The following is a 13,392-nucleotide window of genomic DNA, read 5'->3' as shown; positions in this document are numbered from 1 at the left end:
AACCTTTTAGCATCTCACAGAGATCTGTTCAGTATGCCATCCGATGATGGTAAGGACAAAAGCAAGCATACCGAGAGACCTAAAGTAACAGGCCGGCCAAGGACAGAAATAATCTCCGAAGCTGCTGAGAGGTCAGTGCAACTCTGGAAGAACTGCAGAGATCTACAGCTCAGGTGGGACAATCTACTGATGTAACTCATGCCAGCTGTGCACTCTGCAAATCTAGTCTCTGTGGGAGAGCGGCAAGGAGAAAGCTGGTGTGAAAAGAAATCCGTAAAGGTGATCTGACGTTGGCCACCAGCCATGCTGGGGACACTGCAGACATGAACTTTTTGTGAGCATCATAAAACTAATACTGCACATCACCCCCAAACACACCATCCATCCACAGTGAAACATAATGGTGGTGGCAGCATTTTGGTGTTGGGGTGTTTTTCTTCAAAACGGAGATGGAAACTGACCACAACAAACTTTTAGATGGATGGAGCTAAATACTAAGCAATCTTGGAACAAAAGTTGTTAGCAGCCACCAGGGACTTCAGGCTGGGACGGAGGTTGACCTTTCAACAGGAAAACAACCCTCAACACAGAGCCAGCGCTCCCATGGGATGCTTTTAGATCAAAGCATATTCAAGCATAGAGAGAAGGTTGCTGAGTTTCTTTTTTGTAGAAGAGCCTAGTCAGATTGGATGGATCCATGAGCATCAATTTTCAATTTGATGCTTAGGCTAGATTTAGGCTCAGTTCTGGAGTTTGACTGGGCTTTTCTAACACAGAAATTTGCTTTGATCCCAACAACACCACAGTGAACGCTAGATGGATTGAACTTCTATGTATTGCGTTTCATCATTCGCACCGCTCAAAGCACTTTGACACATAAGCCACTCACTCAGCCACATTCACAAACAGGTATACATTTATACACCGATACACAAAGCAGCAGGATATTTAGGGTAAAGTGCCTTGCCTAAGGGTACATCAATATCTATTAATGAGGAAGATGGAATCAAACTCATAACTCTCCAAGTGCAAGACTACATTTTGCAACGAGCCACAGTCAGCTCTCAATGCGGCTCTGTCTGTATGTTTAGTGTTGTTTTCCTGCTGGGCGGGGAACCTCCGCCTCAGTCTCGAGTCCTTATGCAGTCCCTTCCACGACTGCCCTGTGTTGACCCCCATCAATACTACATTAACACTGCATTTAGTGTGACCAACCTCCCTCTAAATGATGCTGATGCCACCACCGTGTTTCACCGTGAGGATGGTGTGTTTGGGCTGATATGCAACATTACTTTTCCTCAACACAAAGCATTTTTCATGTCGGCTACAAAGTTACAGTATGGACTCGTGCTGGTGATGATCGTCAGTCATCCAGGTCAAAAATGGTTAAAAAACAAAATAACTGGACTTTTTTCCCGTAGTTTGAAGACGTTTCACCTCCCATCCAGAAAGCTTTCTCAATTCAGATGTCTGGAGTAGTGTGGAGTTCCAAGCTTAATATTATTGCCCAAAAAAGGCCTTGCTATGGCTTAGATACCATGCAAATTAACCCGAAACTGGTCCACCCCTTTCCAATGGGGAGTTGTTAGGGTCGTCGTTGGCCTGGCTTACAGGGGAGATGTTGTGATCACCTGCATGGAGGTGAGTATTGAGGTGAAAATTGGAAGGAATCGAACCAATTGCTGTGTTGTAAGTTTTTGGAAGTTGAAACCTGAGTCTTCCTCCTCCTAAAGGTGGTTTAGTAGGAGGTGGTTTGTCTCTCTTAACGTAAATGGCTTCCTTCATTATGGACTTGTCTGACCATCCACCCCACATTTGCTGTGCCCCCCTACATGACTTTGGGCAAACTGCAAGCATGACTTCTTACGGCCTTCGACTTGCCTTGCAACCCCAAAATCCAGACTTGTGGAGTGCTTGACTTGTTGTTGGGACAGATTCTCCTGAGTTGCAGATCTCCGCAGCTCCTCTAGAGCTACCATGTACCTCCATGGGCTAGTTCAGGTCGACAGCCATCTCTCAGTAGGTATGTAACTGAGCCAGAGTTTTCCTTTTTTTAAAAAACAGGTGATGGACTGAACAGATCTGCGAGATGTTCAAAGGTTGTGATACCCATGTTCTGAAGCCACTGGATTTGAATTACATGTATCAGATTCCAGCTGAGTTTAAACCACATGCACGTCAGACTTGTCCGATTTTTATTTGTGGAAAACGTCTCAAAACCACGTATCCCTTTCCTTCCACTTATCCGCTGTCTCAGTCGATCCAAATGCTTTTTGCAAGGCTCTGTCTTTCACCCAATGCGAATGGAATAAGATTGTGAAATGCTTTGTTAATTTTCTTTCAGTAAGGCACACTAATTCTAACACAATGGGTGACGCACAAATACGCAAGGTATAGCGGCTATGACGCATGCTCAGAGGTTTTGATTAGATCTCTCTCTCCCTCTCCCTCCTCCTCCTCCTCCTCCGTCTGTCTCTATTCCCTCTCTCTCTCTTTCTCTCAGACCAGGAGCGCCTGGATGTGTGTGTCCAGGCAGTGATGAAAGGGGCCAGGAGGTTCTTATAAAACACATTTTTTCTCCTCTCTCTGTAGAGCGCAGAGAGGTGTGAGCATAGGTGCTAAAAGCGCACCGGTCCGTCTCTGAGGACAGTCACTTCAAGAAGAGGAGAGGGATAGAGAGAGAGTGAGAAGAAAAGGAGCGGGAAGCAGTGGAACAAATGGCCAGAAGGAGGTGATGAGGCATTGGGGATGTTCAGTCAATGACCTTTTGTGAAGTTCAGTCCTGGTTTGCGCGACAGCAGGTGAGTGGATGCCGGGAAGCCCTTTCTGTGAAATGATGCAAATGTGCATTTTAGGATTATGCAACGATTACACCCCATCTGGTTTGCCATCACCAAACCGAAGCAGGTCACAGTCCGCTTCCGAGGACGGCTCGATCGATTTCGGCTGCCCTTTACCGAGCGAGCAGGGAGCGCGCACGGAGGATGCGGGGTGGCGCGCTGCTCCCCATTCAAGGATTTGTCATGGTTCGCGGCTCGGTCTGTCACTGCGTGGCTGATAGCGGAATAATAAGATGGTCTTCACTGCAAAACAAAACCAGGAGCTGAAATCGACGAATTATTCACTGATGTGCTTCAGCTGTAAATAATAAACGTGAGAATCAAATCTTGCACCACCCCAGAGCAGAAAAAAATAAAATAAAAAAAATCAGCAGCCTTATTTTGCTCCAATCTAAAACTCTGAGCTCTGTCAGCTGCATGATTCTAGCTGAACACTCAGTTATTTTTTTAGAAGCAGCATTCATAAATTGACTCAACTGTTAAGAGTCCACCGCATATTGCTTTTAATGTCATGTCACAGAAAAATACATTATGCGTGTTCTCTCCCGGCCTCATGTGCTGCTGTCTTCAGTCTGTAAAAACGTGCGCCGCTCACTCCCACAACCTCACCTATACATGGTTTGGGTAAGGTGCAAAAAAATAAGCTTTGCCGGTACAAAACAGCGGCATTGCAGAGGCAGACCGCATCAGCCAGCACAGTTCCTAACTGCGAGGAGAATCGTCAGACAGGAACATCCTGATCTCTCCTCAGCTCGTTGCGTGTTTTTCATGCAGCAGCCGATCAGGTTTCACGCAAGCACCACCAGTGAGAACAGGTGAGGCGAATTTTCTGGCGATGCGATCATACAGCGGTCCGCACCTGTCAAAGCGTTGTGTTTACGCACGATTCACATTCGTGGCGCACTCTGGAGACGGTTGAATACGCGAGATTATCTGATGGGGGGGCACCGGCGACACATGTGAGCACAGATTGCCCTAGAAGCATTTATTAAAGAAGCACAGACAAAAACAACAACATTTTGTTGGATTTATTTTATGTTTACTCAAAGGAAATAAAAGGTGCTTTAAAGTCTAATTTAACTATATTTATCGGGACTGTGTGATGTAAGAGATGGTCTAAACCTCTGAGCAGGTGCATCGTGTGTTTCATTAATTTGTGTCCAGGACAGACTTTTTGCAATCTGTGCGTCAAATATATTTTTTTTAATCCCTGTCATTCAGTTTGTGGGGATAGCTAACATGAAGTAATAATATTCAACCATGAGCAGACTCCTCCCGTTAATAAATACAGTTGAAACCACATATTATCATACACTTTAAAACCACAGCTGACTAAACCTTTGTTTTAGGTTAGTTGGGATTATTAAAATTATTTATGTGCTAAATGACACAATAAATTGGGAATTTTAAGTGGATGTTTTTTTTTTTATTTTCTTGAAATTCAAAAGTTTACATTATTACGCCTTTAAACAAAATAAAAAATCTGGACGACGATGTCATTCAATGCTTTTTAAGAATTTGATTAATTTACAACATCTGAGTTAAACTGAGGCATACTAGTGGATGTATTTAAGGCAACACGAAATCTACTGCTGCTTTGTTTGACATCATGTGGGAAAAAAATGTCATCAGCCGTAATATCAGAAAAAGATTTCCTGACGTCCACCCAATTTCCAAATGTAGGAGCCTAGTCATACACTATGACTAAAACCCCCCACAACAAATCATTTATTCTTCTTAAACTAAAAAAAATATACGCCAAGTGTTCATCCTGATATAGTAACTGATGCAGTTACTGTAAAGGACAGTAGACCATCCTGCAATGCCTCTTAATAAACTGACAACTCAGTGAGGTAGAGGACCAACCCAATCCACAGGGTTTGCGTTATTTAACCCTGTTACACAAGTGTACACACAAATATACAATATGCACAATTTGTTTACTAACAAATAGAGCAAAAAACAGAAAACCTTTATTATAGCTACTGCCACAGAAATTCGTAAAGTCATAGGCTCCATCCAAGTACCCTTATAGAGTTAGGACTCTTCAGCCAAAGCAGAAGTGCGTCAGTAGTCGCCATGATAAGTGCTGCCTGAATATTGCAGTCATTAAGGATGGAGGTAGGAAAAGTAGCCTATAAGCTTCCTCCAGCGGCTAGTTCTGCCTAGGAACCCCGCAACGTCCATCACTGACCCTAAGAAACCTTAATGTATCCCACAATCCTTTGCGTGACATGACCTATCAGCATAGCCACCTTAGCCAGAAATCAATGAAAATGTCTGGAGAGAAGAGAGCGTGCACTTTGTAGTTAATTTTTGGAAGGCTGTTGGCATGAATTTGACTCCTGTGCATTTCTGTCACAGGACATTGGAGTTAAAGGCCGTCTGAAATCAGCACAGCAGTCCAAAGCTCCTTACCGCCCCACGATAGAGTTCTTACTGTTGACCTCATGAAAGATCAAGGAGCAAGAGCTAGGAGCCATTAAGGGTATTCGGATGGAGCAATAGTATGTGATTAGTCTCCTTTAAAAAAAAAAAAAAAAAAGTCATGTTCATCTGTTCAAACAATGATACTCAAGTTTGAATAAAATGGGAATGTCCAACCAAAATACATTCAAAAAGTTGCAAAAGACCATGGGAAGGTGCTGGCTGGAGCTAGGAGAGAGTCATGGCCTGAAATGCCACTCAGAGAGGAAGAAACTCACTCTTGCCTAGGGGAAGTTTACATTAATTGACATGCCAGTCATCTCTTTGGGAGGAAGACGAAGAACACAGAGATAACCCAGAATGCACCGGGAGAGCATGCAGAAACATTCAAACTCTGTGCAATGATTACTGCTGGTGAACCAGATATTCAGCTGGACACAGAGTTACGTTTAAAAGGTTTATTGTGAAGATGATGAGTAGTGGCAGGTGGGGCAGGCAAACAGAACCAGACTAGGCAAACGAGTTATGGCTGAAGGTAGGCAGGGATGAGCAGGAGACCAGAGGATGCAGGTAGATAAAGACCAGAACAGGCGATGTGGACCGGGGGAACCACCAGAACGGGCAGAGCAAGCGGCTGGAACTCACGCAGACACAGGCACTTTTCACTGAGGAGTCCAGCCGGCTGAGCACACAGGATCTGGTAGAGACAGGGTACATCACACTGGAACACGACGAGATGCGATGAAGGGAGAAGAGAAGAGATGTTCTGGCAAGGATGAGTAGGCTGAGGCAGCGACATGTAGGCCGGTGAACAGGTGACCAGAGTTCACTAATTAGTGCAGCAGGTGGGTCTGATTAACTGACTGAGCTGATTGGATAGTGACTGAGAGGTGAAGGCTGATCCAAGAAAGGTCCAAAATAAACAAACGAAAACCTAAACCGTGACACCCTGGACCTTCTTGCTGCAAGGAAACAGAGCTACGAACCCATAAACACAAATAATTGGTCTTAGACTTAGACAACTTTATTTGTCATTTTTTATGCACAGAGTGCGTACAGAACGAAATTTTGTTGCATATAGGTAAATTGCAGTAAAATTAAATTACAGTATAAGGTGCAGGAGGGATTTAAAAGTAAACAATTTAAATGTAGACAATGCAGGAGAAGTCACATGTACAGGTGAGTATTTAAAGAAAAATTTGTATTTGTATGTGCAGAATTGATTGTGCAAGGGCATTTGTGCAAGAATACAGCTTGTAATTTACAGTAGATTTAAAATACAGTATAAGGTGCAGCACTGAATTTAAAAGTAAAGCAATCGTTATTAACCAATGAAAAACAGGACAAGTTTAGTCTTATCTAATAGTCAGGCAGTAAGGAAAATAACAAGGCAAGTGGGCAAAATGTGTATTTTTATTCATTGTATGGAAATCCAGTTTCAACATTGTCTGAAGTGACACGACACGTGGCACAATTTTCCAGCGTAAAAAGATCTGACTTATTAAGACGAGCTCAGTCTCTCCATCCACCTGTTTTCTCCACCCGCCTGAACACAGGCTCATGGGTGTGTCCCAGTCTGTACCCAGCACTCAGCAGGCAAGAGGCAGGGGTTGTCAGCCCATCACAGGGTCCACACACACACACACACACACACACACACACACACACACACACACACACACACACACACACGCACACATGCACGCACACATGCACGCACACACACACACACACACACACTTCTAATTTAGCCTTTTAGAGCTGTCAGTAATCACACCTTTACATTCTGTTTCCCCTGAATGGCGGAAGAAATTAGAGAACTTGGAAAAAACCCAACAGTGGGCACAGAGTGCCGCTGTGCTGCCAGCATTGGCTCTACTTTGCCCAATTATTATATTTTTGTATAACTTTGTATAACTACAGCTGCATTTGTTTATATATGAAAAACAATAATGAGATCCAGGATACAAGCAGCTGAAATTAACTTCCTTCGTAGGGTGGTGTGACTTAGCTTCAGAGACAGGACGAGTAGCTTCGTCATCTGGAGGGAGCTTGGAGAAGATTTGCTGTTCCTCTGCTGCTGGGTTTGGGCATGTGGTCAGCACGCTTTCCGTCTACCTCTCTTTAGAGATTTTCCCGGCGTATTCGACAGCGAGGAAATCGCAGGCCAGACGAAGAGACCTCTGGAGGTATTAAATGCTCCTTATAGCCTGGAACACCTTGTGATTCCCCAGAATGAGTTGCTATGGATGATGGATGAGGTACCCTCCTGTCACCCAATCTCAGATGAATGTAGCACAATAGACGAATGTACAAGTTGTAGATATACTTCACATTTCACCATAGTTCACTTCTGTACTTGCATTTCTTTGCATTAAAAAAATAGCTATAGAGCCATTAAAAGATGTGTTTCATGTGTAGCAAATACACAAAACTCTAGAACTCTTTAAAACTCTTTATGTATTCAGCTGCTCCACAGGATGAAATGTTGTGTTATCACAGGAAGCTCACTCCAAGACAAACCTGAGGGGGTTCCTGAGTGTTTTTCTGCCCCAAATGCGGCAGTGAAGATGTGCCACACAACGTCTGCAGGGCCACTGTGTTCTGCACGCAGGGTTGGACATCTGCAAGGCGTTCAGGAAAAGAAACCGAAACTAGACTGAAAAAAATATATAAATAGGGTTCGCTCGTCATCAGAAGGGGGACACTGTTTCTGTAGAGGTGTTTTTTTTAGCATATTTGTTTTTACTTTTTAATAATCTAATTGATCAAGGTGTGAGAAGTCAGTGGTGAAACAGACAGAGTAAAGGAAAGTCGTTCCAGTGAGAGCCAAAGACAGAAGACAAATGTGCCTTGAAACACTGGCTTATATAACTCCCATTACCAGCAGATATGTGATGGTCGTGTTACCCAAGAAGAGAGATGGGCTCGATAAGACAATTACTGTTCTGCATAATCCAGTTATCGTGGTTGTAATGTGTCCAATTGCACGGGGAAAAGTGAACAAACCAAGGGATTTGTGTAAAGTGTGCTTGCATTCGGTGGCAAACTGCAGGGAAACATCGGGGAGATATGAGTCACTGCTATTATTATCTCGGATATTAAAGATATATGAGATATCAAGCTGAATCCCATGGCGAAGCCGCGCGGCGAAGGAGTGGGAGGGTTTTCCGGGGTCTAGGTTTAAAGAAAGAAGATAGTGTGTGGGTACTAAAAGGTTTCTGCTTCTCCCGCAGGTGTACTCTGAGGTCTTATTAAAACAATGGAGTCGGCTCACCTTCTGAGTGGCTCTAAGAAGAGAGTGAAGATCCACCCTCACACAGTCACAGCCAAGTACGCCACGCAGACCCCCTACAGCCCCCAACCTGGAATACACACCCATTTCCCCCAGCCAGGCGACGAGGGCTATGACGACGCTCCGTCATTTGAGGACTTCGGCTCGTTCCTGGAGGAGACATCCGACAGGAAGCGGCTCACGGAGAGCAAGAGGTGGCCCCTGATGATGTTTGGCTCCAAGGACAAGGACACGTCCCACAAGCTTCAAGCCACCGGGGGAGGAGAGGGGAGTGAGCTGGGCGCCAAAGCGGTGAAGGGATCTGGGAAAGGAGTCGGAGAACAGCTGGCCAGCTTTGGCGAGGCGTCCGTGTCTGCGTCTCGGCTCACCTGGGTGGGGCTGCTCGGCGCGGCGCTCGCACACGGCTGCCTGATCGTCCTGACCCGCCTGGCGACGGAGCGCTTCAGCCTCGGACCCCTGTTCCTTCTCTTGGTGAGGTCCGTCGTTCAGCTTCTGTCGGTGGCCGCGCCGCTGCACAGGGCGGAGAACCCGTTTGGGCCAGAAGGATATCGGCTGCGTCTGCTCGGCTACGGCGTCGCCTACTCTCTCTCCCTCTGCTGCGCCTACTCGTCCTTGACTTTTGTCTCGTCGGAAAACGGCTCAACGACGTGGCGCCTGGCGACTACCGCCCTGTCGGCGACCCTCGCCTTCCTGCTTCTGGAGGAGAAGCTGGGACTGGCCGACGGGATAACCTTGGCCGCGGGGCTGTGTGGCCTGGGCCTCGTGTTGCTGCCCACGGCCGACGAGAGCTACGAAGACGCACAAGTCGACCCCGTCACGTTCTGGAGGGGCGCCTTTGGGTGGTCCTTGTCGGCACTTGCGGGGTTGTGGATGGCCCTGGCGCTGGTCGGTTATCGCTCACTGAAAGACAGGGTGGGAGTTGGCACCGCCTTGTTCACGGTGAGTTGGACCGGTTGCCTGCTCACCCCGGCTACTTTGATCCTGCTCCAGGAGGGCTGGTCTTGGCCTATGAGCTTGGCCGCATGGGGCATTGTCCTGGGCCTGGTTGCCTGCTCGATAGCGGCGTTCCTGGGTATGACGCACGCCCTGACCCGCCTCCACCCCGCTCTGGTCTCCGCCTCGCAGAGCTTGGAGGTACCCGTGGCCATGCTCCTGCACTTGGCTGTGCTTCCTCTGGCACCCACCGCCCCAGAGGTCGTGGGGAACGTGATGATCGCGCTGAGCGTCGGCTGGCTGGTGGCGATGAAGCTGCTCCCCTCTCGGGGTGTGGGCCGGCGCCAGCGGGAAGAGTACGAGGAGATTCTGGACTCGCCCATCAAATAGACACATTCTCTCCCCGTTTCGCCCCGCACTTTCTCCTTCAAGCGGGTGGTCCCAGTGTACATAAGAGACTGCTAGGTGTCCATCAAAGCTTGATCTATTTTGTATTGTTGGTTGTTTTTTTTTTTTTTGCTTAGAGGAAAGTGCCAAAATTGTGTTGTGTGTCAAGTGACTACATGATGTGAAAATAAAATTTCTCTGAGAGCATTGTTGTTCTTTAATCAGCCTCCACCATTTTACTCTCTTATGCACAAAGGGGACAAAAAGAAACATGTCCACTGTGGCCTGGACCATCATGCCATGTATTGTTGCCTTTGATTTGGCCATCCTTTTTTTTGATGAGTCAGGAATCAACCGATATCACCGGGACGATCCGCGACAAGAGGCACATTTAGGTAGAACGAGAACAGAAGTTGTGGTTGGCTTGTAGACGAGAAGCGGGGAAGGATGAGCAGTTGTTGCAGATGGCGAAAGCCAGATGAAAGAGAGGCAGCAGAACAAAAAGCAGGCCGAAACGCCGGCTGATTATTGTGCTCTGTCTGGCCAGCAGGCTCATAAAAAGTTGTTTTATGCATGAAGAGCGGTCATTGTCTCTTGTTACCTAGCTCTGAAAGCATCACTTTAAGGGATTCTCCTTTTTTTTTCCACGTCCCCCATCATTAGCATCCTACTCTCTTCTCTCCATCTTCCTGTTGCTGGCTGAATAAATGAATAAACAAACACACAACAAAGGAGCCGTCCCCCACCACAATCACGGCACAGATGGAGACCTTTAATGGAAGTCAAGTACCGGCACACTGAAGAGACCCATTGTGTCTACACATGTAATCATCGCTGCAAATCTCCAGGGAAATTGTGAAACAGGTGTATTGTAAGGCCCCGGTAGTGACACAGTACTCCACTACTCACGCCTCTGAGTCTTGTTAGAGGTGATGTTTAATAGAAACCAGGCCAGAAGAAAGAAAATAACTGTTATTGCCTACAGATTTAATGAAATGTTTAATCCCTGTCCAGAAAGGAGAAATAACAAATACACCCTGGTTGTAATTCTGTCGTCGGTGAAAATGTTTCCGTGGTGTCAGCCCTGTAAACAACCCGCTATAAAGAGGCGTAATCTTAAAAGGTATAGTTGGAGATTTTGGAGGCGAGGGTTTGGTGATGGTGTCACCATAAGCCGTGACTTTGGTCTTATTTTTAACTTTGGTTTTGTGTTCTGTGCCATTCTGGGTTTATTTTGCATTTTAGTTGATTTTTGAGTTCAAGCATATTCTGATTTCACTCCTCTCTGTGACTTTCTTCTGGTGGCAAGGAATACAAACATTTCTAGCCATTCTCTAACAGTGCCTCCGGGTCATGCTAAACTAGAGCTGGATCTCATTCCCTTAATCAGACTCACCTGTTCATTGTTCCACCAACTGGTTCTATTCGTACATACCCTTTTTGTTTCTTTCATTCCTTCCTTCCTGGATTATTTTGTTGGTTGCTGTGCTGCTGCTTCTGCTTGCCACGTTCCACGTTCTGGTTCCGGGTTTAGATTTGTTCCTTGTTTGGACTAAAATGTGATTAAATCTTCACTTTCCTCATTATTCTGTCTGCCTCCTGCCCATCTTTGATGTCCTCTACCAGTCTCCAACTGGACAAAAATGTCGAAGGAGTTTTAAAATTTTACCATCAGAGAACAAATCATCTTCATTTAGTATAAATAAATCCAGATTAGGTGGATCAGCTTTCAAGGAGTAGTCATGTTTGAATTGAACAATTAATAGACCAGCCGATTAATATTACTGCAGAAAATACAGTTAGGAGGCAGTACGTCTTTAATAATCTTCCTGGTGAAGAATAAATGCTGGGAATGCAACACGAAAAGCACTCTTAAGCAACAACAGAAATGTAAGGCGCACAAAAAAATCTCTTAAATGACGTCAACTCAAAAACCTGTAATAATTTTCACTTTTCAACCCAAACTCTAAGTTTATATATAAAGCATTTTTAAAACAAACAGAATTTCACAAAAGTGTTGAATCAAATAAATAAAAAAATATATAAAAATTTACCTTTTCTTCTTCTTCAAAAAAAAAAAAAAAAAAAAAAAAACTCACAAAAGTCACTATGATGGAAAAAAAGCTTTACATGTTTCTTAGTATGTGTTTCACACATGAAGATCACTGATGGAGCCCCACCTTCATCTCCTGTGAAAACCATCATGGGTTTACCTGTAGCTACCCAACCAATGCAATTGTGACATGTTTAATGGTTTATGAAACCCCTTTAACATAAACCTCTTTGACATTTTTAGGATTTTTTTTTAAGATGGTTGAAATACAGTTTGGTCTTTTCCCCTTTCAGACTAGACATTAGCTTCTACCTCCAGGACGAACTAATCTAGAGTCACATCAAATGAAGATGGACGTCATATAATATCCCTTTTGTGACGCTGTGTGTTGGTGGTGGACCCACGCGGACAGGAGACAGGAAGCATCATGAGGAAAGGGAAGGATTTATTAATACTTACATAAACCTGTAAGAAAAAGTAACAGCAAAGGAATCAAAAACCGTGTGGTGGCTCATGGAAAACGAGCGAGAACATAAAAACGTGACAAGAACCGGCAGACGAAATTGACAAGGAGTAAAAGAAACAGAACTCAGATTGTGGCCCCTCTTTGACAACTAGTCTGGATTTATACTGAATATACCAGTACAGTGAACAACCCCGGATAAGAGAACTTCACTTCCAAAATCCCTCAACCATCCCTCCTGTGCGTAGCTCCATCTATAAGCAGGGTTTCCACCATTAGTTTTGGTGGAAACCCTGCTATATATATATATATATATATATATATATATATATATATATATATATATATAAAATTTCTTTTTTGGGGCCCCTGTCAGTCTGGGGCCCTTGGAATTGTTCTAACTTTTCCACTCTAGCCTATAAGAGATATGAAAGTATGCCATTTTTTTAAATTATCATATTTATTACATTTTTTCCCCTTCTGAAATAAAAAAGCAAAAACCTAAATACAAACACATTATATATATATATATATATATATATATATATATATATATATATATATATATATTTATATATATATATATGGATGTGGTGACAGGAGACAAAGGTTTTGCCAAATATTTGTAGAAGTGCCTCTTGCATCGACGCCAACCCGATTTAAGTTTCAATAAACAAGCCTGCAGGCGTGTGTTTGTGTGTGTGTGTGTGTGTGTTTGTGCATTATTCTGAAGGAGGGATGGGCGTCTGTGTAACCTACTTCTGGCACGGTCACACAAATCATAAACACTGCGCGCTGTAAGCGACGGCCGCTTTGCATGAAAGCAGCTAATGAGCGGCAGAAACCCGCCTTAAATTGCACCCAGACCAAACCTCTGGCTCTCCTCCTTGTGGTTTAGTGTATTAGCAGTCATCACAGCTACACAAATGCTGCAAGTGGCGGCGGAGCAGGATAAAGCACCAGGGCAATGGAGACGCGAGTAAGTTTGTGCTGA

At 44.7% G+C, this 13,392-nt stretch overlaps 1 protein-coding gene across 1 annotated transcript; it reads left to right on the top strand.

Moving 5' to 3' along the window:
• Positions 1 to 2,477: 2,477 nt before the first annotated feature.
• Positions 2,478 to 10,089, top strand: slc35g2a (solute carrier family 35 member G2a). Its single transcript, XM_012875704.3, has 2 exons — positions 2,478 to 2,801; positions 8,504 to 10,089. The coding sequence occupies exon 2, from the start codon at positions 8,530 to 8,532 to the stop codon at positions 9,883 to 9,885; it is 1,356 nt and encodes a 451-aa protein (XP_012731158.2). The 5' UTR covers positions 2,478 to 2,801; positions 8,504 to 8,529; the 3' UTR covers positions 9,886 to 10,089.
• The last annotated feature ends 3,303 nt before the right edge of the window (positions 10,090 to 13,392 follow it).

Source organism: Fundulus heteroclitus, chromosome 19 (assembly GCF_011125445.2).
Source record: "Fundulus heteroclitus isolate FHET01 chromosome 19, MU-UCD_Fhet_4.1, whole genome shotgun sequence".
Lineage (NCBI taxonomy): Eukaryota > Metazoa > Chordata > Actinopteri > Cyprinodontiformes > Fundulidae > Fundulus > Fundulus heteroclitus.
This window is presented reverse-complemented; position numbering and strand designations above follow the sequence as displayed.